General features: G+C 45.7%; 4 protein-coding genes and 1 pseudogene across 4 annotated transcripts; all 5 read left to right on the top strand.

Annotated features, from left to right (window-relative positions):
* Nucleotides 1-219: 219 nt before the first annotated feature.
* Nucleotides 220-6,936, top strand: LOC115173172 (mucin-5AC-like). Its single transcript, XM_029731098.1, has 5 exons — nucleotides 220-575; nucleotides 3,533-3,589; nucleotides 4,200-5,470; nucleotides 5,619-5,728; nucleotides 6,675-6,936. The coding sequence occupies exons 2-5, from the start codon at nucleotides 3,550-3,552 to the stop codon at nucleotides 6,934-6,936; spliced, it is 1,683 nt and encodes a 560-aa protein (XP_029586958.1). The 5' UTR covers nucleotides 220-575; nucleotides 3,533-3,549.
* A 198-nt stretch (nucleotides 6,937-7,134) lies between these two features.
* On the top strand, nucleotides 7,135-9,312 carry LOC115173171 (mucin-5AC-like). Its single transcript, XM_029731096.1, has 3 exons — nucleotides 7,135-9,036; nucleotides 9,130-9,188; nucleotides 9,307-9,312. Exons 1-3 carry the CDS (start codon nucleotides 7,590-7,592, stop codon nucleotides 9,310-9,312), a joined length of 1,512 nt encoding a protein of 503 aa, XP_029586956.1. The 5' UTR covers nucleotides 7,135-7,589.
* Nucleotides 9,313-9,828: 516 nt separating this feature from the next.
* On the top strand, nucleotides 9,829-12,443 carry LOC115173667 (mucin-5AC-like; the record flags this gene model as incomplete). The annotated part of the gene is made up of 1 exon (XM_029731971.1): nucleotides 9,829-12,443. A coding segment is annotated over exon 1 (2,442 nt), but the record flags the coding sequence as incomplete, so codon positions are not given.
* Nucleotides 12,444-13,502: 1,059 nt separating this feature from the next.
* On the top strand, nucleotides 13,503-16,522 carry LOC115173170 (mucin-5AC-like; annotated as a pseudogene).
* A 298-nt stretch (nucleotides 16,523-16,820) lies between these two features.
* Nucleotides 16,821-25,259, top strand: LOC115173169 (mucin-2-like). Its single transcript, XM_029731095.1, has 9 exons — nucleotides 16,821-16,876; nucleotides 17,266-17,454; nucleotides 18,112-18,284; nucleotides 18,789-18,927; nucleotides 19,037-19,225; nucleotides 19,334-20,284; nucleotides 20,872-21,060; nucleotides 23,655-23,804; nucleotides 25,115-25,259. The coding sequence occupies exons 1-9, from the start codon at nucleotides 16,821-16,823 to the stop codon at nucleotides 25,257-25,259; spliced, it is 2,181 nt and encodes a 726-aa protein (XP_029586955.1).
* The last annotated feature ends 423 nt before the right edge of the window (nucleotides 25,260-25,682 follow it).

Raw genomic sequence — 25,682 nt, 5'->3', positions numbered from 1 at the left:
TGTATATTGTCACCTGACCAATTTTCAATACAATAAGTAATTGGGGGTAACAACACTGCTATGTTACTCTCAAACAGATAGACCTGCCCTTCTTTCACCCCTCCCTTTTTCAGACGATCTTTGTCTCTCCCCAAACATTTTGTCAGAACACAACCAGTTTTCCATACCACGTCAGTCACTGGGGAAAAAATGAAAGCATTATTAACCTAAATACAACTCACATGCATTCCTCTGCCCGTCCATTGTCCCATCCATTGTCCCTCCCTTTTTTCATCTTTATCTTATTGTCTTTTGTGCCTGCGAAAATATTACATCACCTGAAAGACAAACAACTTGTGGCGTCAAACCAGCCCTATAGTAATATAAATAGAAACTAGAAATACATTGACATGACAGTATACATAGGAACAGTTCACTTGTAAGCTTTAAATGGCTAACATCACTAGACAGATAATGAGATTTTAAAGTAGATATAAGCTAGATATTGTGATTGTTTATTGTCATTAGCCAAGACCTTCATCAATTGATATTTGGAGACATTACAGAAAACGGAGGCTGGCATTGAATTGTTTGCTGTAGGTAAGTAATAACCTTTACTGTATAATGGAATATATAAATGGAAAAGCTTTGATTTAAAACAAATATATATTTGCTCACAGTAAAAAACAGAAATACAAACAAATATTACAAGGTACATTGTTCTTATAAATAAGGATCAAAATCCAAAATTGATCATGTAAGCAAAAACATTGAAACTATGAAGATTATGGTTATTATGTATGTGTTATATGTGAACACCTTTACACTTTTTCTAAACTACAACTTCTATTCTGTCACTGAATATGTATAGGATTCAGAGTGAATTGTTGGCAGACGATTTGAAAACTTGTAATTACTTTCTCTTTTATGAAGTAATGGTTACATGATTTACAGTGTATTCAAAAAGTATTCATACCCCTTGACTTACTCCACACTTTGCTGTGTTATAGCCTCATTTACATAAGTATTCACACCCCTGAGTAAATACTTTGTAGAAGCACCTTTGGCAGCGATTACAGCTTTGAGTCTTTCTGGGTAAGTCTGTAAGAGCTTTCCACACCTGGATTGTGCAACATTTGCCCATTATTCTTTTGAAAATTCTTCAAGCTCTGTCAAATTAGTTATTGATTATTGCTAGACAACAATTTTTAGGCCTTGCCATAGATTTCCAAGTAGATTTAAGTCAAAACTGTAACTTGGTGGCTCAGGAACATTCACTGTCTGTTTGGTAAGCAACTCCCCTGTAGATGTGGCCTTGTGTTTTAGGTTATTGTGTTGATGAAAGGTGAATTCATCTCCCAGTATCTGTCTGAAAGTTGACTGAACCAGGTCCTCCTCTTGGATTTTGCCTGTGCTTAGTTCCAGTCCAATTTTTTAAAATCTTGAATAACTCCCTATTCCTTAACGATTACAAGCATACCCATAACATGATGCCGCCACCATTATGCTTGAAAATATGGAGAGTGGTACTCAGTAGTGTGTTGTTTTGGATTTGCCTCACACATAACAATTAGTATTCAGTGCAAAAAGTGAATTGCTTTGCCACATTTGATTTTTGTATTATTACTTTAGTGCCTTGTTGCATACAGGATGCCTGCTTTGGAATATTTGTATTCTGTACAGACTTTCTTCTTTTCACTCTGTCAATTAGGTTAGTATTGTGGAGTATCTGCAATGTTGTTGATCCTGCCTCAGTTTTTCCCTATCACAGCCAACAAACTCTGTAGCTGTTTTAAAGTCTCCATTGTCCTCATGGTGATATCCCTGAGCGGTTTCCCTCCTCTCCGTCAACTGAGTCAGGAAGGAAGACTGTATCTTTGTAGTGACTGGGTGTTTTGATACACCATCCAAAGTATAATTAAAACTTCAACATGATAAAAAGGATATTCAATGTCTGCTTTGTTTTTTACCAATAGGTGCCCTTCTTTGCGAGGCATAGGAAAACCTTCCCGGTCTTTGTGGTTTAATCTGTGTTTGAATTTCACTGCTTGACTGAGGGACCTTACAGATAATTGTATGTGTGGGGTACAGAGAGGAAGTAGTCATTGAAAAATCATGTTAAAAACTAATATTGCACACATAGTGAGTCCGTGCAACTTATTTGACTTGTAAAGCATATTTCAGGCTTGGCATAACAAAGAGGTTGAATACTTATTTACTCAAGCAATTTACAGCTTTTCATTTTTAATGAATTTGTAAAAATTCCTAAAAATAGAATTCCAATCTGGCATTATGGGGTATTATGTGTATGCCAGTGACAAAATCCATTTTAAATTCAGGCTGTAACACAACATTATGTGGAAAAAGTAAAGAGGTGTGACTACTTTCTGAAGGCACTGTAAGTGATGTCCATTCATCCGCATGATGGATGGATGTGCAATCCTTTCAAAATAATTAATTAGCCTTACAGTATTGCTATGTGTGAGAGGATATTAAGTATAACTATTTATCCTCCTGTTGTCACGCCCTGACCATAGAGAGCCCTTGGTTCTAGGGGGTGTTCTAGGTTTATTATTTCTATGTTGGTGTGCTTGGTATGGTTCCCAATCAGAGGCAGCTGTTTAGCGTTGTCTCTGATTGGGGATCATATTTAGGCAACCATTTCCCAACTGTGTTTTGTGGGATTTTGTTTTGAGTTAGTGCATGTGACACCGCTGATGTCACGGTTCGTTGATTGTTTGTTTCTTTTTTTGTTTGGAAGTTTCGCTTAAATAAATATGTGGACCCCAGATCACGCTGCGCTTTGGTCCGAGTATGCTTCCAGTTCTTACGACGATCATGACACCTGTCTTCTTTATAAGAATACAATAACATGTAGCCATGTTTTGTGCTGTGATAATGAATGACACAAACATTCTCCCTTCTTCAATTTATCACCTTTCCCTTTGAAAATATATGGAAATTGGATTTGTCAGCATTTTATAGCATATACTTTTTATGCAGTAAAGGGCAGATTTCTCTTGTAAAAATGCAACGCTAATGTGGGTTTTACTGTATTATATAAAAAAAACATCACTTTTTGATGAACTACACCTATTACTTTCACAGAATATGTATACGTATACGTAAGATTCAGAGTGAATTGCTGGTCGCTGGCAGACTGTTCGAACACTTGAAATGACTTATCCTCTTTTATGAAGTAACATGATTGAAGTGATGCAGTAAATGGCTGATTTCTTATGGAAAAAAAACAATACTAATCTGGATTTACTGTATATTTTACACACAATTGCAAAACTTCCACATTTTGTTGCCTTATTTTCTCCGCTATTCTACACAAGTTATTCCATGAAAAAGTATAGAACACTTTTATTCACTAAGATGTCTTGAATGCATAATTATTTACACTTCTTGGTCTGGCACACATAAATGAGTTCAAGTGCATATATTTCCTTACCAAGTTACACATTACATTGAATGGAATCCACCGTTGCACATTAATAGTGGTTCACATGACCTGTCAAAAACATTTTATATTTTTCTTCCTATTCAGAAAACAACTGTATCAAAATGAAGACACATAAACTGACAGCTACGTTTATCACCATGGGTATGTAGTACACTGAATTTCATTCCGTGTTCTTGTTTCTAACTCAGTTTTTACTAATTGCTAACTGCATGCCAACCCGTGTTTTAATCCTGAATCAAAATATTAACAACCAAAAAGGCAAGACTAGACCATATACATTTAGATCATGTAATTATAATAATGAGCAATGAAATGATGTACGTATTATTTGCATATGATGTTAATGTACAATGCATAGGATTTTTCATGGGGCAATTTTACATTTTGCCTAGTCTGTCAAATGTCTCACCTCGATTAAATACATTTCCAAAAAATAAAAAAGGAAAATGACTAAATTCTAAGCGGTAAGCATTATCACACTGCTGTATATTACTTGAATTATATTACCACTACTGTAATGAAAAATGTCCCATCTTGTAAACAAACATAAAATACAACTCAAGTGTACTAATATCAATATGGTATTATACAATCAAGGGATTTATTTAATAATTTAATTTGTGTGGCTACAATGATAATTATTACTGAATATGAAGATATTAAACCTGCACCATGCTGATGAAGGGTAATCTTGGAAATATTGATATTATGCACGACAAAACACCTTAACCATTCATCTTAAAAATCCCAGTGTTTTTTTGCTGGATTACACATGGAGATTCGACCACAACTGCAGCACCTACTACAACAACTACAACTGAAATCCCTACGCCAACAACTGTAAATCCAACGACAGCAACTGTATCTCACACAACAACTGCAGCTCCTACGACAACTGCAGCTCCTACGACAACTGCAACTCTTTTTACCACTACAACTGCAGAACCTACTACAGCTCCTACTACAACTGTAGCCCCTACTACAGCCACAACAGCAACACCTTCGACAACCACTGCAGCTCTTACTACAACAGCTGTAGATACTACAACAACTACAACTGGAGCACCTGCTACAGAAACTACAATTGCACCTACTACGACAACCACAACTGCAGCACCAACTACAGCAAATGTAGCTCCTACTACGACAACCACAACTGAAGCACCTACTATAACAGCAGCACCCGTGACAACCACTGTAGCTCTTACTACAACAGCAGTAGACACTACAACCACATCTGGAGGACCTGCTACAGAAACTACAATTGCAACTACTACGACAACCACAACTGCATTACCTACAACGACAACTGCAGGACCTACTACGACAACTGCAGCACCTACTACGACAACTGCAGCACCTACAGCAACAACTGTAGCTCCTTCAACAATAATATCTGTAGATCCTACAACCACTACAACTGCAGCTCCTACGACAACTGTATCTCTTTTTACCACTACAACTGCAGAACCTACTACAGTTCCTACCACAACTGTAGCTAATACTACAGCCACAACAGCAACACCAACGACATCCACTGCAGCTATTACTATAACAGCTGTAGATATTACAATAACTACAACTGGAGCACCTGCTACAGAAACTACAATTGCACCTACAACGACAACCACAACTGCAGCACCTACTACGGCAAATGCAGTTCCCACTACGACAACCACAACTGCAGCACCTACAAAGACAACAGCAGCATCCACGACAAGTGTGACACCTACTACGACAACTGCGACACCTACTACGACAACTGCGACATCTACTACGACAACTGCGACACCAACTACGACAACTGCAGCACCTACTACGACAACTGCAGCACCTACTACGACAACTGCAGCACCTACTACGACAACTGAAGCTCCTACGACATCAGCAGCTTCTACGACGACAAAAGCAGCTCCAGCAATGACAACTGTAGCTCCTACAACAGCTACTTCTGCAGCTCCTACGGCAATCTCAACTGCAGAACCTTCTACAACTTTACCTCCTACAACCACTATGACTGCAGCAACTACTACGACAACCACCATTGCACCTACTACGACAACTACCACAACTGCAGATCCTACTACAACATTACTTGCTCTTACAAGCACTACAGCAGCTGAACCTACAACAACTGAAGCTCCGACAACAACCATACCCTCTACGACAGCTACAACTGAAGCTCCTACGACCTCTACAACAGCAACACCTGCAACGACAGCTGCAGCTCCTACAACAACAGCAGCTCCTACGACAACAGAAGCTCATACGACAACAACTGTATCCCATTTTACTACTACAACTGCAGAACATACTACAGTTCCTACTACAACTGTAGCCCCTACTACAGCCACAACAGCAACACCTTCGACAACCACGGCAGCTTTTACTACAACAGCTGTAGATACTACAACTACAACTGGAGCACCTGCGACAGAAACTTCAATTGCACCTACTACAACAACCACAACTGCAGCACCTACAAAGACAACAGCAGAATCCACGACAACTGCAGCACCTACTACAAAAACTGCAGCACCTACGACAACTGCGACACCTACTACGACAACTGCGACACTTACTACGACAACTGCGACACCTACTATGACAACTGCAGCAACTACTACGACAACTGCAGCACCAACCACGACAACTGCAGCACCTACTACGACAACTGCAGCACCTACTACGACAACTGCAGCACCTACTACGACAACTGCAGCACCTACTACGACAACTGCAGCTCCTACTATGACAACTGAAGCTCCTACGACCTCTAAAACTGCAACACCTGCAACGACAACTGCAGCTCCTACGACAACTGCAGCTCCTACGACAACAACTGTATCTCTTTTTACCACTACAACTGCAGAACCTACTACAGCTCCTACTACAACTGTAGCCTTTACTACAGCCACAACAGCAACACCTTCGACAACCACGGCAGCTCTTACTACAACAGCTGTAGATACTATAACAACTACAACTGGAGCACCTGCAACAGAAACTACAATTGAACCTACTACGACAACCACAACTGTAGCACCTACAAAGACAACAGCAGCATCCACGACAACTGCTGCACCTACTACAACAACTGCAGCACCTACGACAACTGCGACACCTACTACGACAACTGCGGCACCTACTTCGACAACTGCAGCACCTACTACGACAACTGCAGCACCTACTACGACAACTACAGCACCTACTATGACAATTGAAGTTCCTACGACATCAGCAGCTTCTACGACGACAAAAGCAGCTCCAGCGACGACAACTGTAGCTCCTACAACAGCTACTTCTGCAGCTCCTACGACAACCTCAACTGCAGCACCTTCTACAACTTTAGCTCCTACAACCACTATGACTGCAGCAACTACTACGACAACCACCATTGTACCTACAGCAACAAGCACAAACTGCAGATCCTACTACAACATTACTTGCTCTTACGAGCACTACAGCAGCTGAACCTACAACTGTAGCTCCTATTACAACAACTGTAGCTCCTGAAACAGCTAAAACTACAGCAACTACAACAACTGAAGCTCCGACAACAACCACACCCTCTACGACAGCTACAACTGAAGCTCCGACAACAACCACACCAACTACGACAGCTACAACTGAAGCTCCTACGACCTCTACAACAGCAACACCTGCAACGACAACTGCAGCTCCTACGACAACAGCAGCTCCTACGACAACAGCAGCTCCTACGACAACTGCAGCTCATACGACAACAACTGTATCTCTTTTTACCACTACAACTGCAGAACCTACTACAGCTCCTACTACAACTGTAGCCTTTACTACAGCCACAACAGCAACACTTTCGACAACCACGGCAGCTCTTACTACAACAGCTGTAGATACTACAACAACTACAACTGGAGCACCTGCGACAGAAACTACAATTGAACCTACTACGACAACCACAACTGTAGCACCTACAAAGACAACAGCAGCATCCACGACAACTGCAGCACCTACTACGACAACTGCAGCACCTACGACAACTGCAACATCTACTACGACAACTGCGACACCTACTACGACAACTGCAGCACCTTCTACGACAACTGCAACACCTACTACGACAACTGCAGCACCTACTACGACAACTACAGCACCTACAATGACAATTGAAGTTCCTACGACATCAGCAGCTTCTACGACGACAAAAGCAGCTCCAGCGACGACAACTGTAGCTCCTACAACAGCTACTTCTGCAGCTCCTACGACAACCTCAACTGCAGCACCTTCTACAACTTTAGCTCCTACAACCACTATGACTGCAGCAACTACTACGACAACCACCATTGTACCTACAGCAACAAGCACAACTGCAGATCCTACTACAACATTACTTGCTCTTACGAGCACTACAGCAGCTGAACCTACAACTGTAGCTCCTACTACAACAACTGTAGCTCCTGAAACAGCTAAAACTACAGCAACTACAACAACTGAAGCTCCGACAACAACCACACCCTCTACGACAGCTACAACTGAAGCTCCTACGACCTCTACAACAGCAACACCTGCAACGACAACTGCAGCTCATACGACAGCAACTGTATCTCTTTTTACCACTACAACTGCAGAACCTACTACAGCTCCTACTACAACTGTAGCCCCTACTACAGCCACAACAGCAACACCTTCGACAACCACGGCAGCTCTTACTACAACAGCTGTAGATACTACAACAACTACAACTGGAGGACCTGCGACAGAAACTACAATTGAACCTACTACGACAACCACAACTGTAGCACCTACAAAGACAACAGCAGCATCCACAACAACTGCTGCACCTACAAAGACCACTGCGACACCTACTGCAACACCTACTACGACAACTGCGGCACCTACTACGACAACTGCGGCACCTACTTCGACAACTGCAGTACCTACTACGACAACTGCAGCACCTACTACGACAACTGCAGCACCTACTACGACAACTGCAGCACCTACTACGACAACTGCAGCACCTACTACGACAACTGCAGCACCTACTACGACAACTGCAGCTCCTACTATGACAACTGAAGTTCCTACGACCTCTAAAACAGCAACACCTTCAACGACAACTGCAGCTCCTACGACAACAGCAGCTCCTACGACAACAGCAGCTCCTACGACAACTGCAGCTCATACGACAGCAACTGTATCTCTTTTTACCACTACAACTGCAGAACCTACTACAGCTCCTACTACAACTGTAGCCCCTACTACAGCCACAACAGCAACACCTTCGACAACCACGGCAGCTCTTACTACAACAGCTGTAGATACTACAACAACTACAACTGGAGGACCTGCGACAGAAACTACAATTGAACCTACTACGACAACCACAACTGTAGCACCTACAAAGACAACAGCAGCATCCACGACAACTGCTGCACCTACAAAGACCACTGCGACACCTACTGCGACACCTACTACGACAACTGCGGCACCTACTTCGACAACTGCAGTACCTACTTCGACAACTGCAGGACCTACTACGACAACTGCAGCACCTACTACGACAACTGCAGCACCTACTACGACAACTGCAGCACCTACTACGACAACTGCAGCACCTACTACGACAACTGCAGCACCTACTACGACAACTGCAGCTCCTACTATGACAACTGAAGCTCCTACGACCTCTAAAACAGCAACACCTTCAACGACAACTGCAGCTCCTACGACAACTGCAGCTCCTACGACAACAACTGTATCTCTTTTTACCACTACAACTGCAGAACCTACTACAGCTTCTACTACAACTGTAGCCTTTACTACAGCCACAACAGCAACACCTTCGACAACCACGGCAGCTCTTACTACAACAGCTGTAGATACTATAACAACTACAACTGGAGCACCTGCAACAGAAACTACAATTGAACCTACTACGACAACCACAACTGTAGCACCTACAAAGACAACAGCAGCATCCACGACAACTGCTGCACCTACTACAACAACTGCAGCACCTACGACAACTGCGACACCTACTACGACAACTGCAGCACCTACTTCGACAACTGCAGCACCTACTACGACAACTGCAGCACCTACTTCGACAACTGCAGCACCTACTACGACAACTGCAGCACCTACTACGACAACTGCAGCACCTACGACAACTGCAGCACCTACTACGACAACTGCAGCACCTACTACGACAACTGCAGAACCTACTACGACAACTGCAGCACCTACTACGATAACTGCAGCACCTACTACGACAACTGCAGCACCTACTACGACAACTGCAGCACCTACTACGACAACTGCAGCACCTACTACGACAACTGCAGCACCTACTACGACAACTGCAGCACCTACTACGACAACTGCAGCACCTACTACGACAACTGCAGCTCCTACTATGACAACTGAAGCTCCTACGACATCAGCAGCTTCTCTGACGACAAAAGCAGCTCCAGCGACAACAACTGTAGCTCCTACAACAGCTACTTCTGCAGCTCCTACGACAACCTCAACTGCAGCACCTTCTACAACTTTAGCTCCTACAACCACTATGACTGCAGCAACTACTACGACAACCACCATTGCACCTACAGCAACAAGCACAACTGCAGATCCTACTACAACATTACTTGCTCTTACGAGCACTACAGCAGCTGAACCTACAACTGTAGCTCCTACTACAACAACTGTAGCTCCTGAAACAGCTAAAACTACAGCAACTACAACAACTGAAGCTCCGACAACAACCACACCAACTAAGACAGCTACAACTGAAGCTCCGACAACAACCACACCAACTACGACAGCTACAACTGAAGCTCCGACAACAACCACACCCTCTACGACAGCTTCAACTGAAGCTCCTATGACCTCTACAACAGCAACACCTGCAACGACAACTGCAGCTCCTACGACAACAGCAGCTCCTACGACAACTGCAGCTCATACGACAACAACTGTATCTCTTTTTACCACTACAACTGCAGAACCTACTACAGCTCCTACTACAACTGTAGCCCCTACTACAGCCACAACAGCAACACCTTCGACAACCACGGCAGCTCTTAATACAACAGCTCTAGATACTACAACTACAACTGGAGCACCTGCGACAGAAACTTCAATTGCACCTACTACGACAACCACAACTGCAGCACCTACAAAGACAACAGCAGCATCCACGACAACTGCAGCACCTACTACAACAACTGCAGCGCCTACCACAACTGCGACACCTACTACGACAACTGCAGCACCTACTTCGACAACTGCAGCACCTACTACGACAACTGCAGCACCTACTATGACAACTGCAGCACCTACTACGACAACTGCAGCACCTACTACAACAACTGCAGCTCCTACGACATCAGCAGCTTCTCTGACGACAAAAGCAGCTCCAGCGACGACAACTGTAGCTCCTACAACAGCTTCTTCTGCAGCTCCTACGACAACCTCAACTGCAGAACCTTCTACAACTTTAGCTCCTACAACCACTATGACTGCAGCAACTACTACGACAACCACCATTGCACCTACAGCAACAAGCACAACTGCAGATCCTACTACAACTATCCTTGCTCTTATGATCACTACAGCAGCTGAACCTACAACTGTAGCTCCTACTACAACAACTGTAGCTCCTGAAACAGCTAAAACTACAGCAACTACAACAACTGAAGCTCCGACAACAACCACACCAACTACGACAGCTACAACTGAAGCTCCGACAACAACCACACCAACTACGACAGCTACAACTGAAGCTCCTACGACCTCTACAACAGCAACACCTGCAACGACAACTGCAGCTCCTACGACAACAGCAGCTCCTACGACAACAGCAGCTCCTACGACAACTGCAGCTCATACGACAACAACTGTATCTCTTTTTACCACTACAACTGCAGAACCTACTACAGCTCCTACTACAACTGTAGCCTTTACTACAGCCACAACAGCAACACTTTCGACAACCACGGCAGCTCTTACTACAACAGCTGTAGATACTACAACAACTACAACTGGAGCACCTGCGACAAAAACTACAATTGAACCTACTACGACAACCACAACTGTAGCACCTACAAAGACAACAGCAGCATCCACGACAACTGCAGCACCTACTACGACAACTGCAGCACCTACGACAACTGCAACATCTACTACGACAACTGCGACACCTACTACGACAACTGCAGCACCTTCTACGACAACTGCAACACCTACTACGACAACTGCAGCACCTACTACGACAACTACAGCACCTACAATGACAATTGAAGTTCCTACGACATCAGCAGCTTCTACGACGACAAAAGCAGCTCCAGCGACGACAACTGTAGCTCCTACAACAGCTACTTCTGCAGCTCCTACGACAACCTCAACTGCAGCACCTTCTACAACTTTAGCTCCTACAACCACTATGACTGCAGCAACTACTACGACAACCACCATTGTACCTACAGCAACAAGCACAACTGCAGATCCTACTACAACATTACTTGCTCTTACGAGCACTACAGCAGCTGAACCTACAACTGTAGCTCCTACTACAACAACTGTAGCTCCTGAAACAGCTAAAACTACAGCAACTACAACAACTGAAGCTCCGACAACAACCACACCCTCTACGACAGCTACAACTGAAGCTCCTACGACCTCTACAACAGCAACACCTGCAACGACAACTGCAGCTCCTACGACAACTGCAGCTCCTACGACAACAGCAGCTCCTATGACAACTGCAGCTCATACGACAGCAACTGTATCTCTTTTTACCACTACAACTGCAGAACCTACTACAGCTCCTACTACAACTGTAGCCCCTACTACAGCCACAACAGCAACACCTTCAACAACCACGGCAGCTCTTAATACAACAGCTCTAGATACTACAACTACAACTGGAGCACCTGCGACAGAAACTTCAATTGCACCTACTACGACAACCACAACTGCAGCACCTACAAAGACAACAGCAGCATCCACGACAACTGCAGCACCTACTACAACAACTGCAGCACCTACCACAACTGCGACACCTACTACGACAACTGCAGCACCTACTTCGACAACTGCAGCACCTACTACGACAACTGCAGCACCTACTATGACAACTGCAGCACCTACTACGAAAACTGCAGCACCTACTACAACAACTGCAGCTCCTACGACATCAGCAGCTTCTCTGACGACAAAAGCAGCTCCAGCGACGACAACTGTAGCTCCTACAACAGCTTCTTCTGCAGCTCCTACGACAACCTCAAATGCAGAACTTTCTACAACTTTAGCTCCTACAACCACTATGACTGCAGCAACTACTAAGACAACCACCATTGCACCTACAGCAACAAGCACAACTGCAGATCCTACTACAACATTACTTGCTCTTACGAGCACTACAGCAGCTGAACCTACAACTGTAGCTCCTACTACAACAACTGTAGCTCCTGAAACAGCTAAAACTACAGCAACTACAACAACTGAAGCTCCGACAACAACCACACCAACTACGACAGCTACAACTGAAGCTCCGACAACAACCACACCAACTACGACTGAAGCTCCGACAACAACCACACCCTCTACGACAGCTTCAACTGAAGCTCCTATGACCTCTACAACAGCAACACCTGCAACGACAACTGCAGCTCCTACGACAACAGCAGCTCCTACGACAACTGCAGCTAATACGACAACAACTGTGTCTCTTTTTACCACTACAACTGCAGAACATACTACAGCTCCTACTACAACTGTAGCCCCTACTACAGCCACAACAGCAACACCTTCAACAACCACGGCAGCTCTTAATACAACAGCTCTAGATACTACAACTACAACTGGAGCACCTGCGACAGAAACTTCAATTGCACCTACTACGACAACCACAACTGCAGCACCTACAAAGACAACAGCAGCATCCACGACAACTGCAGCACCTACTACAACAACTGCAGCACCTACCACAACTGCGACACCTACTACGACAACTGCAGCACCTACTACGACAACTGCAGCACCTACTACGACAACTGCAGCACCTACTATGACAACTGCACCACCTACTACGACAACTGCAGCACCTACTACAACAACTGCAGCTCCTACGACATCAGCAGCTTCTCTGACGACAAAAGCAGCTCCAGCAACGACAACTGTAGCTCCTACAACAGCTTCTTCTGCAGCTCCTACGACAACCTCAACTGCAGAACCTTCTACAACTTTAGCTCCTACAACCACTATGACTGCAGCAACTACTACGACAACCACCATTGCACCTACAGCAACAAGCACAACTGCAGATCCTACTACAACATTACTTGCTCTTACGAGCACTACAGCAGCTGAACCTACAACTGTAGCTCCTACTACAACAACTTTAGCTCCTGAAAGAGCTAAAACTACAGCAACTACAACAACTGAAGCTCCGACAACAACCACACCAACTACGACAGCTACAACTGAAGCTCCGACAACAACCACACCAACTACGACAGCTACAACTGAAGCTCCTACGACCTCTACAACAGCAACACCTGCAACGACAACTGCAGCTCCTACGACAACAGCAGCTCCTACGACAACAGCAGCTCATACGACAACAACTGTATCTCTTTTTACCACTACAACTGCAAAACCTACTACAGCTCCTACTACAACTGTAGCCTTTACTACAGCCACAACAGCAACACTTTCGACAACCACGGCAGCTCTTACTACAACAGCTGTAGATACTACAACAACTACAACTGGAGCACCTGCGACAGAAACTTCAATTGAACCTACTACGACAACCACAACTGTAGCACCTACAAAGACAACAGCAGCATCCACGACAACTGCAGCACCTTCTACGACAACTGCAACACCTACTACGACAACTGCAACACCTACTACGACAACTGCAGCACCTACTACGACAACTACAGCACCTACTATGACAATTGAAGTTCCTACGACATCAGCAGCTTCTACGACGACAAAAGCAGCTCCAGCGACGACAACTGTAGCTCCTACAACAGCTACTTCTGCAGCTCCTACGACAACCTCAACTGCAGCACCTTCTACAACTTTAGCTCCTACAACCACTATGACTGCAGCAACAACTACGACAACCACCATTGCACCTACTACAACAAGCACAACTGCAGATCCTACTACAACATTACTTGCTCTTACGAGCACTACAGCAGCTGAACCTACAACTGTAGCTCCTACTACAACAACTGTAGCTCCTGAAACAGCTAAATCTACAGCAACTACAACAACTGAAGCTCCGACAACAACCACACCAACTACGACAGCTACAACTGAAGCTCCGACAACAACCACACCAACTACGACTGAAGCTCCGACAACAACCACACCCCTCTACGACAGCTTCAACTGAAGCTCCTATGACCTCTACAACAGCAACACCTGCAACGACAACTGCAGCTCCTACGACAACAGCAGCTCCTACGACAACTGCAGCTCATACGACAACAACTGTGTCTCTTTTTACCACTACAACTGCAGAACATACTACAGCTCCTCCTACAACTGTAGCCCCTACTACAGCCACAACAGCAACACCTTCAACAACCACGGCAGCTCTTAATACAACAGCTCTAGATACTACAACTACAACTGGAGCACCTGTGACAGAAACTTCAATTGCACATACTACGACAACCACAACTGCAGCACCTACAAAGACAACAGCAGCATCCACGACACCTGCAGCACCTACTACAACAACTGCAGCACCTACCACAACTGCGACACCTACTACGACAACTGCAGCACCTACTACGACAACTGCAGCACCTACTATGACAACTGCACCACCTACTACGACAACTGCAGCACCTACTACAACAACTGCAGCTCCTACGACATCAGCAGCTTCTCTGACGACAAAAGCAGCTCCAGCAACGACAACTGTAGCTCCTACAACAGCTTCTTCTGCAGCTCCTACGACAACCTCAACTGCAGAACCTTCTACAACTTTAGCTCCTACAACCACTATGACTGCAGCAACTACTACGACAACCACCATTGCACCTACAGCAACAAGCACAACTGCAGATCCTACTACAACATTACTTGCTCTTACGAGCACTACAGCAGCTGAACCTACAACTGTAGCTCCTACTACAACAACTTTAGCTCCTGAAACAGCTAAAACTACAGCAACTACAACAACTGAAGCTCCGACAACAACCACACCAACTACGACAGCTACAACTGAAGCTCCGACAACAACCACACCAACTACGACAGCTACAACTGAAGCTCCTACGACCTCTACAACAGCAACACCTGCAACGACAACTGCAGCTCCTACGACAACAGCAGCTCCTACGACAACAGCAGCTCATACGACAACAACTGTATCTCTTTTACCACTACAACTGCAAAACCTACTACAGCTCCTACTACAACTGTAGCCTTTACTACAGCCACAACAGCAACACTTTCGACAACCACGGCAGCTCTTACTACAACAGCTGTAGATACTACAACAACTACAACTGGAGCACCTGCGACAGAAACTACAATTGAACCTACTACGACAACCACAACTGTAGCACCTACAAAGACAACAGCAGCATCCACGACAACTGCTGCACCTACTACAACAACTGCAGCACCTACGACAACTGCGACACCTACTACGACAACTGCAGCACCTACTTCGACAACTGCAGCACCTACTACGACAACTGCAGCACCTACTACGACAACTGCAGCACCTACTACGACAACTGCAGCACCTACTACGACAACTGCAGCACCTACTACGACAACTGCAGCTCCTACTATGACAACTGAAGCTCCTACGACATCAGCAGCTTCTCTGACGACAAAAGCAGCTCCAGCGACAACAACTGTAGCTCCTACAACAGCTACTTCTGCAGCTCCTACGACAACCTCAACTGCAGCACCTTCTACAACTTTAGCTCCTACAACCACTATGACTGCAGCAACTACTACGACAACCACCATTGCACCTACAGCAACAAGCACAACTGCAGATCCTACTACAACATTACTTGCTCTTACGAGCACTACAGCAGCTGAACCTACAACTGTAGCTCCTATTACAACAACTGTAGCTCCTGAAACAGCTAAAACTACAGCAACTACAACAACTGAAGCTCCGACAACAACCACACCAACTACGACAGCTACAACTGAAGCTCCGACAACAACCACACCAACTACGACAGCTACACTGAAGCTCCGACAACAACCACACCCTCTACGACAGCTTCAACTGAAGCTCCTATGACCTCTACAACAGCAACACCTGCAACGACAACTGCAGCTCCTACGACAACAGCAGCTCCTACGACAACTGCAGCTCATACGACAACAAATGTATCTCTTTTTACCACTACAACTGCAGAACCTACTACAGCTCCTACTACAACTGTAGCCCCTACTACAGCCACAACAGCAACACCTTCGACAACCACGGCAGCTCTTAATACAACAGCTCTAGATACTACAACTACAACTGGAGCACCTGCGACAGAAACTTCAATTGCACCTACTACGACAACCACAACTGCAGCACCTACAAAGACAACAGCAGCATCCACGACAACTGCAGCACCCTACTACAACAACTGCAGCACCTACCACAACTGCGACACCTACTATGACAACTGCAGCACCTACTTCGACAACTGCAGCACCTACTTCGACAACTGCAGCACCTACTTCGACAACTGCAGCACCTACTACGACAACTGCAGCACCTACTATGACAACTGCAGCACCTACTACGACAACTGCAGCACCTACTACAACAACTGCAGCTCCTACGACATCAGCAGCTTCTCTGACGACAAAAGCAGCTCCAGCGACGACAACTGTAGCTCCTACAACAGCTTCTTCTGCAGCTCCTACGACAACCTCAACTGCAGAACCTTCTACAACTTTAGCTCCTACAACCACTATGACTGCAGCAACTACTACGACAACCACCATTGCACCTACAGCAACAAGCACAACTGCAGATCCTACTACAACTATCCTTGCTCTTATGAGCACTACAGCAGCTGAACCTACAACTGTAGCTCCTACTACAACAACTGTAGCTCCTGAAACAGCTAAAACTACAGCAACTACAACAACTGAAGCTCCGACAACAACCACACCAACTACGACAGCTACAACTGAAGCTCCGACAACAACCACACCAACTACGACAGCTACAACTGAAGCTCCTACGACCTCTACAACAGCAACACCTGCAACGACAACTGCAGCTCCTACGACAACAGCAGCTCCTACGACAACAGCAGCTCCTACGACAACAGCAGCTCATAACGACAACAACTGTATCTCTTTTTACCACTACAACTGCAGAACCTACTACAGCTCCTACTACAACTGTAGCCTTTACTACAGCCACAACAGCAACACTTTCGACAAACCACGGCAGCTCTTACTACAACAGCTGTAAATACTACAACAACTACAACTGGAGCACCTGCGACAGAAACTACAATTGAACCTACTACGACAACCACAACTGTAGCACCTACCAAAGACAACAGCAGCATCCACGACAACTGCAGCACCTACTACGACAACTGCAGCACCTACGACAACTGCAGCACCTACTACGACAACTACAGCACCTACAATGACAATTGAAGTTCCTACGACATCAGCAGCTTCTACGACGACAAAAGCAGCTCCAGCGCCGACAACTGTAGCTCCTACAACAGCTACTTCTGCAGCTCCTACGACAACCTCAACTGCAGCACCTTCTACAACTTTAGCTCCTACAACCACTATGACTGCAGCAACTACTACGACAACCACCATTGTACCTACAGCAACAAGCACAACTGCAGATCCTACTACATACTTGCTCTTACGAGCACTACAGCAGCTGAACCTACAAACTGTAGCTCCTACTACAACAACTGTAGCTCCTGAAACAGCTAAAACTACAGCAACTACAACAACTGAAGCTCCGACAACAACCACACCCTCTACGACAGCTACAACTGAAGCTCCTACGACCTCTACAACAGCAAACACTGCAACGACAACTGCAGCTCCTACGACAACTGCAGCTCCTAAGACAACAGCAGCTCCTATGACAACTGCAGCTCATACGACAGCAACTGTATCTCTTTTACCACTACAACTGCAGAACCTACTACAGCTCCTACTACAACTGTAGCCCCTACTACAGCCACAACAGCAACACCTTCGACAACCACGGCAGCTCTTACTACAACAGCTGTAGATACTACAACAACTACAACTGGAGGACCTGCGACAGAAACTACAATTGAACCTACTACGACAACCACAACTGTAGCACCTACAAAGACAACAGCAGCTATCCACGACAACTCCTGCACCTACTACAACAACTGCAGCACCTACGACAACTGCCACACCTACTACGACAACTGCAGCACCTACTTCGACAACCTGCAGCACCTACTACGACAACTGCAGCACCTACTACAACAACTGCAGCACCTACTACGACAACTGCAGCACCTACTACGACAACTGTAGCACCTACTACGACAACTGCAGCTCCTACTATGACAACTGAAGCTCCTACGACATCAGCAGCTTCTCTGACGACAAAAGCAGCTCCAGCGACAACAACTGTAGCTCCTACAACAGCTACTTCTGCAGCTCCTACGACAACCTCAACTGCAGCACCTTCTACAACTTTAGCTCCTACAACCACTATGACTGCAGCAACTACTACGACAACCACCATTGCACCTACAGCAACAAGCACAACTGCAGATCCTACTACAACATTACTTGCTCTTACGAGCACTACAGCAGCTGAACCTACAACTGTAGCTCCTACTACAACAACTGTAGCTCCTGAACAGCTAAAACTACAGCAACTACAACAACTGAAGCTCCGACAACAACCACACCAACTACGACAGCTACAACTGAAGCTCCGACAACAACCACACCAACTACGACAGCTACAACTGAAGCTCCGACAACAACCACACCCTCTACGACAGCTTCAACTGAAGCTCCTATGACCTCTACAACAGCAACACCTGCAACGACAACTGCAGCTCCTACGACAACAGCAGCTCCTACGACAACTGCAGCTCATACGACAACAAATGTATCTCTTTTTACCACTACAACTGCAGAACCTACTACAGCTCCTACTACAACTGTAGCCCCTACTACAGCCACAACAGCAACACCTTCGACAACCACGGCAGCTCTTAATACAACAGCTCTAGATACTACAACTACAACTGGAGCACCTGCGACAGAAACTTCAATTGCACCTACTACGACAACCACAACTGCAGCACCTACAAAGACAACAGCAGCATCCACGACAACTGCAGCACCTACTACAACAACTGCAGCACCTACCACAACTGCGACACCTACTACGACAACTGCAGCACCTACTTCGACAACTGCAGCACCTACTTCGACAACTGCAGCACCTACTTCGACAACTGCAGCACCTACTACGACAACTGCAGCACCTACTATGACAACTGCAGCACCTACTACGACAACTGCAGCACCTACTACAACAACTGCAGCTCCTACGACATCAGCAGCTTCTCTGACAACAAAAGCAGCTCCAGCGACGACAACTGTAGCTCCTACAACAGCTTCTTCTGCAGCTCCTACGACAACCTCAACTGCAGAACCTTCTACAACTTTAGCTCCTACAACCACTATGACTGCAGCAACTACTACGACAACCACCATTGCACCTACAGCAACAAGCACAACTGCAGATCCTACTACAACTATCCTTGCTCTTATGAGCACTACAGCAGGCTTGAACCTACAACTGTAGCTCCTACTACAACAACTGTAGCTCCTGAAACAGCTAAAAACTACAGCAACTACAACAACTGAAGCTCCGACAACAACCACACCAACTACGACAGCTACAACTGAAGCTCCGACAACAACCACACCAACTACGACAGCTACAACTGAAGCTCCTACGACCTCTACAACAGCAACACCTGCAACGACAACTGCAGCTCCTACGACAACAGCAGCTCCTACGACAACAGCAGCTCCTACGACAACAGCAGCTCATACGACAACAACTGTATCTCTTTTTACCACTACAACTGCAGAACCTACTACAGCTCCTACTACAACTGTAGCCTTTACTACAGCCACAACAGCAACACTTTCGACAACCACGGCAGCTCTTACTACAACAGCTGTAAATACTACAACAACTACAACTGGAGCACCTGCGACAGAAACTACAATTGAACCTACTACGACAACCACAACTGTAGCACCTACAAAGACAACAGCAGCATCCACGACAACTGCAGCACCTACTACGACAACTGCAGCACCTACGACAACTGCAGCACCTACTACGACAACTACAGCACCTACAATGACAATTGAAGTTCCTACGACATCAGCAGCTTCTACGACGACAAAAGCAGCTCCAGCGACGACAACTGTAGCTCCTACAACAGCTACTTCTGCAGCTCCTACGACAACCTCAACTGCAGCACCTTCTACAACTTTAGCTCCTACAACCACTATGACTGCAGCAACTACTACGACAACCACCATTGTACCTACAGCAACAAGCACAACTGCAGATCCTACTACTACATTACTTGCTCTTACGAGCACTACAGCAGCTGAACCTACAACTGTAGCTCCTACTACAACAACTGTAGCTCTGAAACAGCTAAAACTACAGCAACTACAACAACTGAAGCTCCGACAACAACCACACCCCTCTACGACAGCTACAACTGAAGCTCCTACGACCTCTACAACAGCAACACCTGCAACGACAACTGCAGCTCCTACGACAACTGCAGCTCCTACGACAACAGCAGCTCCTATGACAACTGCAGCTCATACGACAGCAACTGTATCTCTTTTTACCACTACAACTGCAGAACCTACTACAGCTCCTACTACAACTGTAGCCCCTACTACAGCCACCACAGCAACACCTTCGACAAACACGGCAGCTCTTACTACAACAGCTGTAGATACTACAACAACTACAACTGGAGGACCTGCGACAGAAACTACAATTGAACCTACTACGACAACCACAACTGTAGCACCTACAAAGACAACAGCAGCATCCACGACAACTCCTGCACCTACTACAACAACTGCAGCACCTACGACAACTGCGACACCTACTACGACAACTGCAGCACCTACTTCGACAACTGCAGCACCTACTTCGACAACTGCAGCACCTACTACGACAACTGCAGCACCTACTACGACAACTGCAGCACCTACTACGACAACTGCAGCACCTACTACGACAACTGCAGCACCTACTACGACAACTGCAGCACCTACTATGACAACTGAAGCTCCTACGACATCAGCAGCTTCTACCACGGACAAAAGCAGCTCCAGCGACGACAACTGTAGCTCCTACAGCAGCTACTTCTGCAGCTCCTACGACAATCTCAACTGCAGAACCTTTTACACCTTTAGCTCCTACAACCCACTATGACTGCAGCAACTACTACAACAACCACCATTGCACCTACAGCAACAAGCACAACTGCAGATCTACTACACCATTACTTGATCTTACAAGCACTACAGCAGCTGAACCTACAACAACTGTAGCTCCTAAAACAGCTAAAATTACAGCAACTACAACACTGAAGCTACAACAACAACCACACCAACTACGACAGCTACAAACTGAAGCACCGACAACAACCACACCCTCTACGACAGCTACAACTGAAGCTCCTACAACCTCTACAACAGCAACACCTGCAACGACAACTGCAGCTCTTACGACAACAGCAGCTCCTACGACAACTGCAGCTCCTATGACAACTGCAGCTCCTATGACAACTGCAGCTCCTACGACAACAGCATCTCCAACGACAACAACTGTATCTCTTTTTACCACTACAACTGCAGTACCTACTACAGCTCCTACTACAACTGTAGCCCCTACTACAGCCACAAACAGCAACACCTTTGACAACCACTGCAGCTCTTACTACAACAGCTGTAGATACTACAACAACTACAACTGGAGCACCTGCGACAGAAACTACAATTGCACCTACTACGACAACCACAACTGCAGCACCAACTACAGCAAATGTAGCTCCTACTACGACAACCACAACTGAAGCACCTACTACGACAACAGCAGCACCTACGAACACCACTGCAGCTCTTACTACAAACAGCTGTAGATACTACAACTACATCTGGAGCAACTTCTACAGAAACTACCAATTGCCCCTACTACGACAAGTTCAGCACCTACAAACTACAACTGCAGCTTCTACGACAACTGCAGCACCTACAACGACAACTGCAGCACCATCGACAACTGCAGCACCTATTACGACAACTGCAGCACCTACTATGCAACTGCAGCTCCTACTATGACAACTGCAGATCCTGCGACAACAGCAGCTGCTACGACAGCTGCATCTTCTATGACGTCAAAGCAGCTCCAACAATGACAACTGCAGATCGTTACAACAATATCAGTTGCTTTTACGACCAATACAGCAGGAGCACCTACAGCAACAATTGTAGCTCCTTCAACAATAATATCTGTAGCTCCTACAACCAGTATAACTGCAGCAACTACTACAACTGAAGCTCCAACAACAACCACACCTACCACAACAACTACAACTGAAGCTCCTACGACCTCTACAACAGCAACACATGCAACGACAACTGCAGCTCCTACGACAACTGCAGCTCATACGACAACAACTGCAGAACCTACTACAGCTTCAACAACAACTGTAGCCCCTACTACAGCCACAACAGCAACACCTTCAACAACCCACTGCAGCTCTTACTACAACAGCTGTAGATACTACAAACAACTACAACTGGAGCACCTGCGACAGAAACTACAATTGCACCTACTACGACAAACACAACTGCAGCACCTACTTTTGCAAATGCAGCTCCTACTACGAAAAACATAAACTGAAGCACCTACTACGACAACAGCAGCACCTGCGACAACCACTGCAGCTCTTACTACAACAGTTGTAGATATTATAACTACATCTGGAGGAACTGCTACAGAAAACAACAATTGCACCTACTACGACAACCACAACTGCAGCTTCTACGACAACTGCAGCACCTACTACGACAACTGCAGCACCTACGACAACTGCAGCACCTATTACGACCACTGCAGCTCCTACTACGACAACTGTAGCTCCTACAACAGCTACTTCTGCAGCTCCTATGACAACCTCAACTGCAGCACCTTCTACAACTTTAGCTCCTACGACCACTATGACTGCAGCAACAACTACGACAACCACCATTGCACCTACAGCAACAAGCACAACTGCAGATCCTACTACAACATTACTTGCTCTACGAGCACTACAGCAGCGGAACTTGTAACAACTGTAGCTCCTACTACAATAACTGAAACTCCTAAAACAGCTACACCTGCAGCACACTACTACAACTGAAGCTCAGACAACAACCCACACCTACTATGACAGCTACAACTGATGCTCCGACAACAACCACACCTACTACGACGGCTACAACTGAAGCTCCAACGACCTCCAAAACAGCAACACCTGCAACGACAACTGCAGCTCCTACAACAACTGCAGCTCCTATGACAACTGCAGCTCCTATGACAACTGCAGCTCCTACGACAACTGCAGCTCCTACGACAACAATATCTCTTTTTACCACTACAACTGCAGTACCTACTACAGCTCCTGCTACAACTGTAGCCCCTACTACAGCTACAACAGCAACACCTTTGACAACCACTGCAGCTCTTACTACAACAGCTGTAGATACTACAACAACTACAACTGGAGCATCTGCTACTGAAACTACTATTGCACCTACCACGACAACCACAACTGCAAGCACCAACTACAACCACTGCAGCTTCTACGACAACTGCAGCACCAACACCAACTGCAGCACCTACTATGCCAACTGCAGCTCCTACTACGATAACTGCAGCTCCTACGACAGGTGCAGCTTCTACAACATCAAAGCAGCTCCAACAATGACAACTGCAGATCCTGCAACAATATTTGTTGCTCTTACGACCAATACAGTAGGAACACCTAAAGCAACAACTGTAGCTCCTTCAACAATAATATCTGTAGCTCCTACAACCACTGCAACTGCAGCAACTACTACAACTGAAGCTCCGACAACAACCACACCTAATACGACAGCAACAACTGAAGCTCCGACAACAACCACACCTACTACGACAACTACAACTGAAGCTCTTACGACCACTACAACAACAGCAACACCTGCAATGACAACTGCAGCTCCTATGACAACTGCAGCTCCTATGACAACAACTGTATCTCTTTTTACCTCTACAACTGCAGTACCTACTACAGCTCCTACTACAACTGTAGCCCCTACTACAGCCACAACAGTAACACCTTTGGCAACCACTGCAGCTCTTACTGTAACAGCTGGAGATCCTACAACTACATCTGGAGCAACTGCTACAGAAACTACAATTGCATCTATTTCGACAACCACAATTGCAGCTGCTACGACAACTGCAGCACCCTTCGACAACTGCAGCACCTACTACAACCAATGCAGCTCCTACTACAACAAATGTAGCTCCTACAACAACTACTTCTGCAGCTCCTACGACAACCTCAACTGCAGCATCTTCTACAACTTTAGCTCCTACAACCACTATGACGGCAGCAACTACTACGACAACCGCAAATCCACCTACTGCTACAACCACAACTGCAGATCCTGCAACAACATTAGTTGCTCTTAAGAGCACTACAGCATCTGAACTTGCAAAAACTGTAGCTCCTACTACAACAACTGTAGCTCCTAAAACAACCCACACATACTACGACAGCTACAACTGAAGCTCCGACAACAACCACACCACCTACGACGGCTACAACTGAAGCTCCTACAACCTCCACAACAGCAACACCTGCAATGACAACTGCAGCTCCTACGACAACTGCAGCTCCTACGACAACTGTATCTCTTTTTACCACTAAAACTGCAGTACCCTACTACAGCTCTACTACAACTGTAGCCCCTACTACAGCCACAACAGCAACACCATCGAAAAGCCATTGCAGCTCTTACTACAACAGCTGTATATACCACAACAAATACAACTGGAGCACCTGCTACAGACAACTACAATTGCACCAACTACGACAACCACAACCTCTCCTAC

Source organism: Salmo trutta, chromosome 34, assembly GCF_901001165.1.
Source record: "Salmo trutta chromosome 34, fSalTru1.1, whole genome shotgun sequence".
Taxonomy (NCBI): Eukaryota; Metazoa; Chordata; class Actinopteri; order Salmoniformes; family Salmonidae; genus Salmo; species Salmo trutta.
The sequence above is the reverse complement of the archived record's forward strand: the minus strand, read 5'-3'. Positions and strand labels throughout refer to the sequence as shown.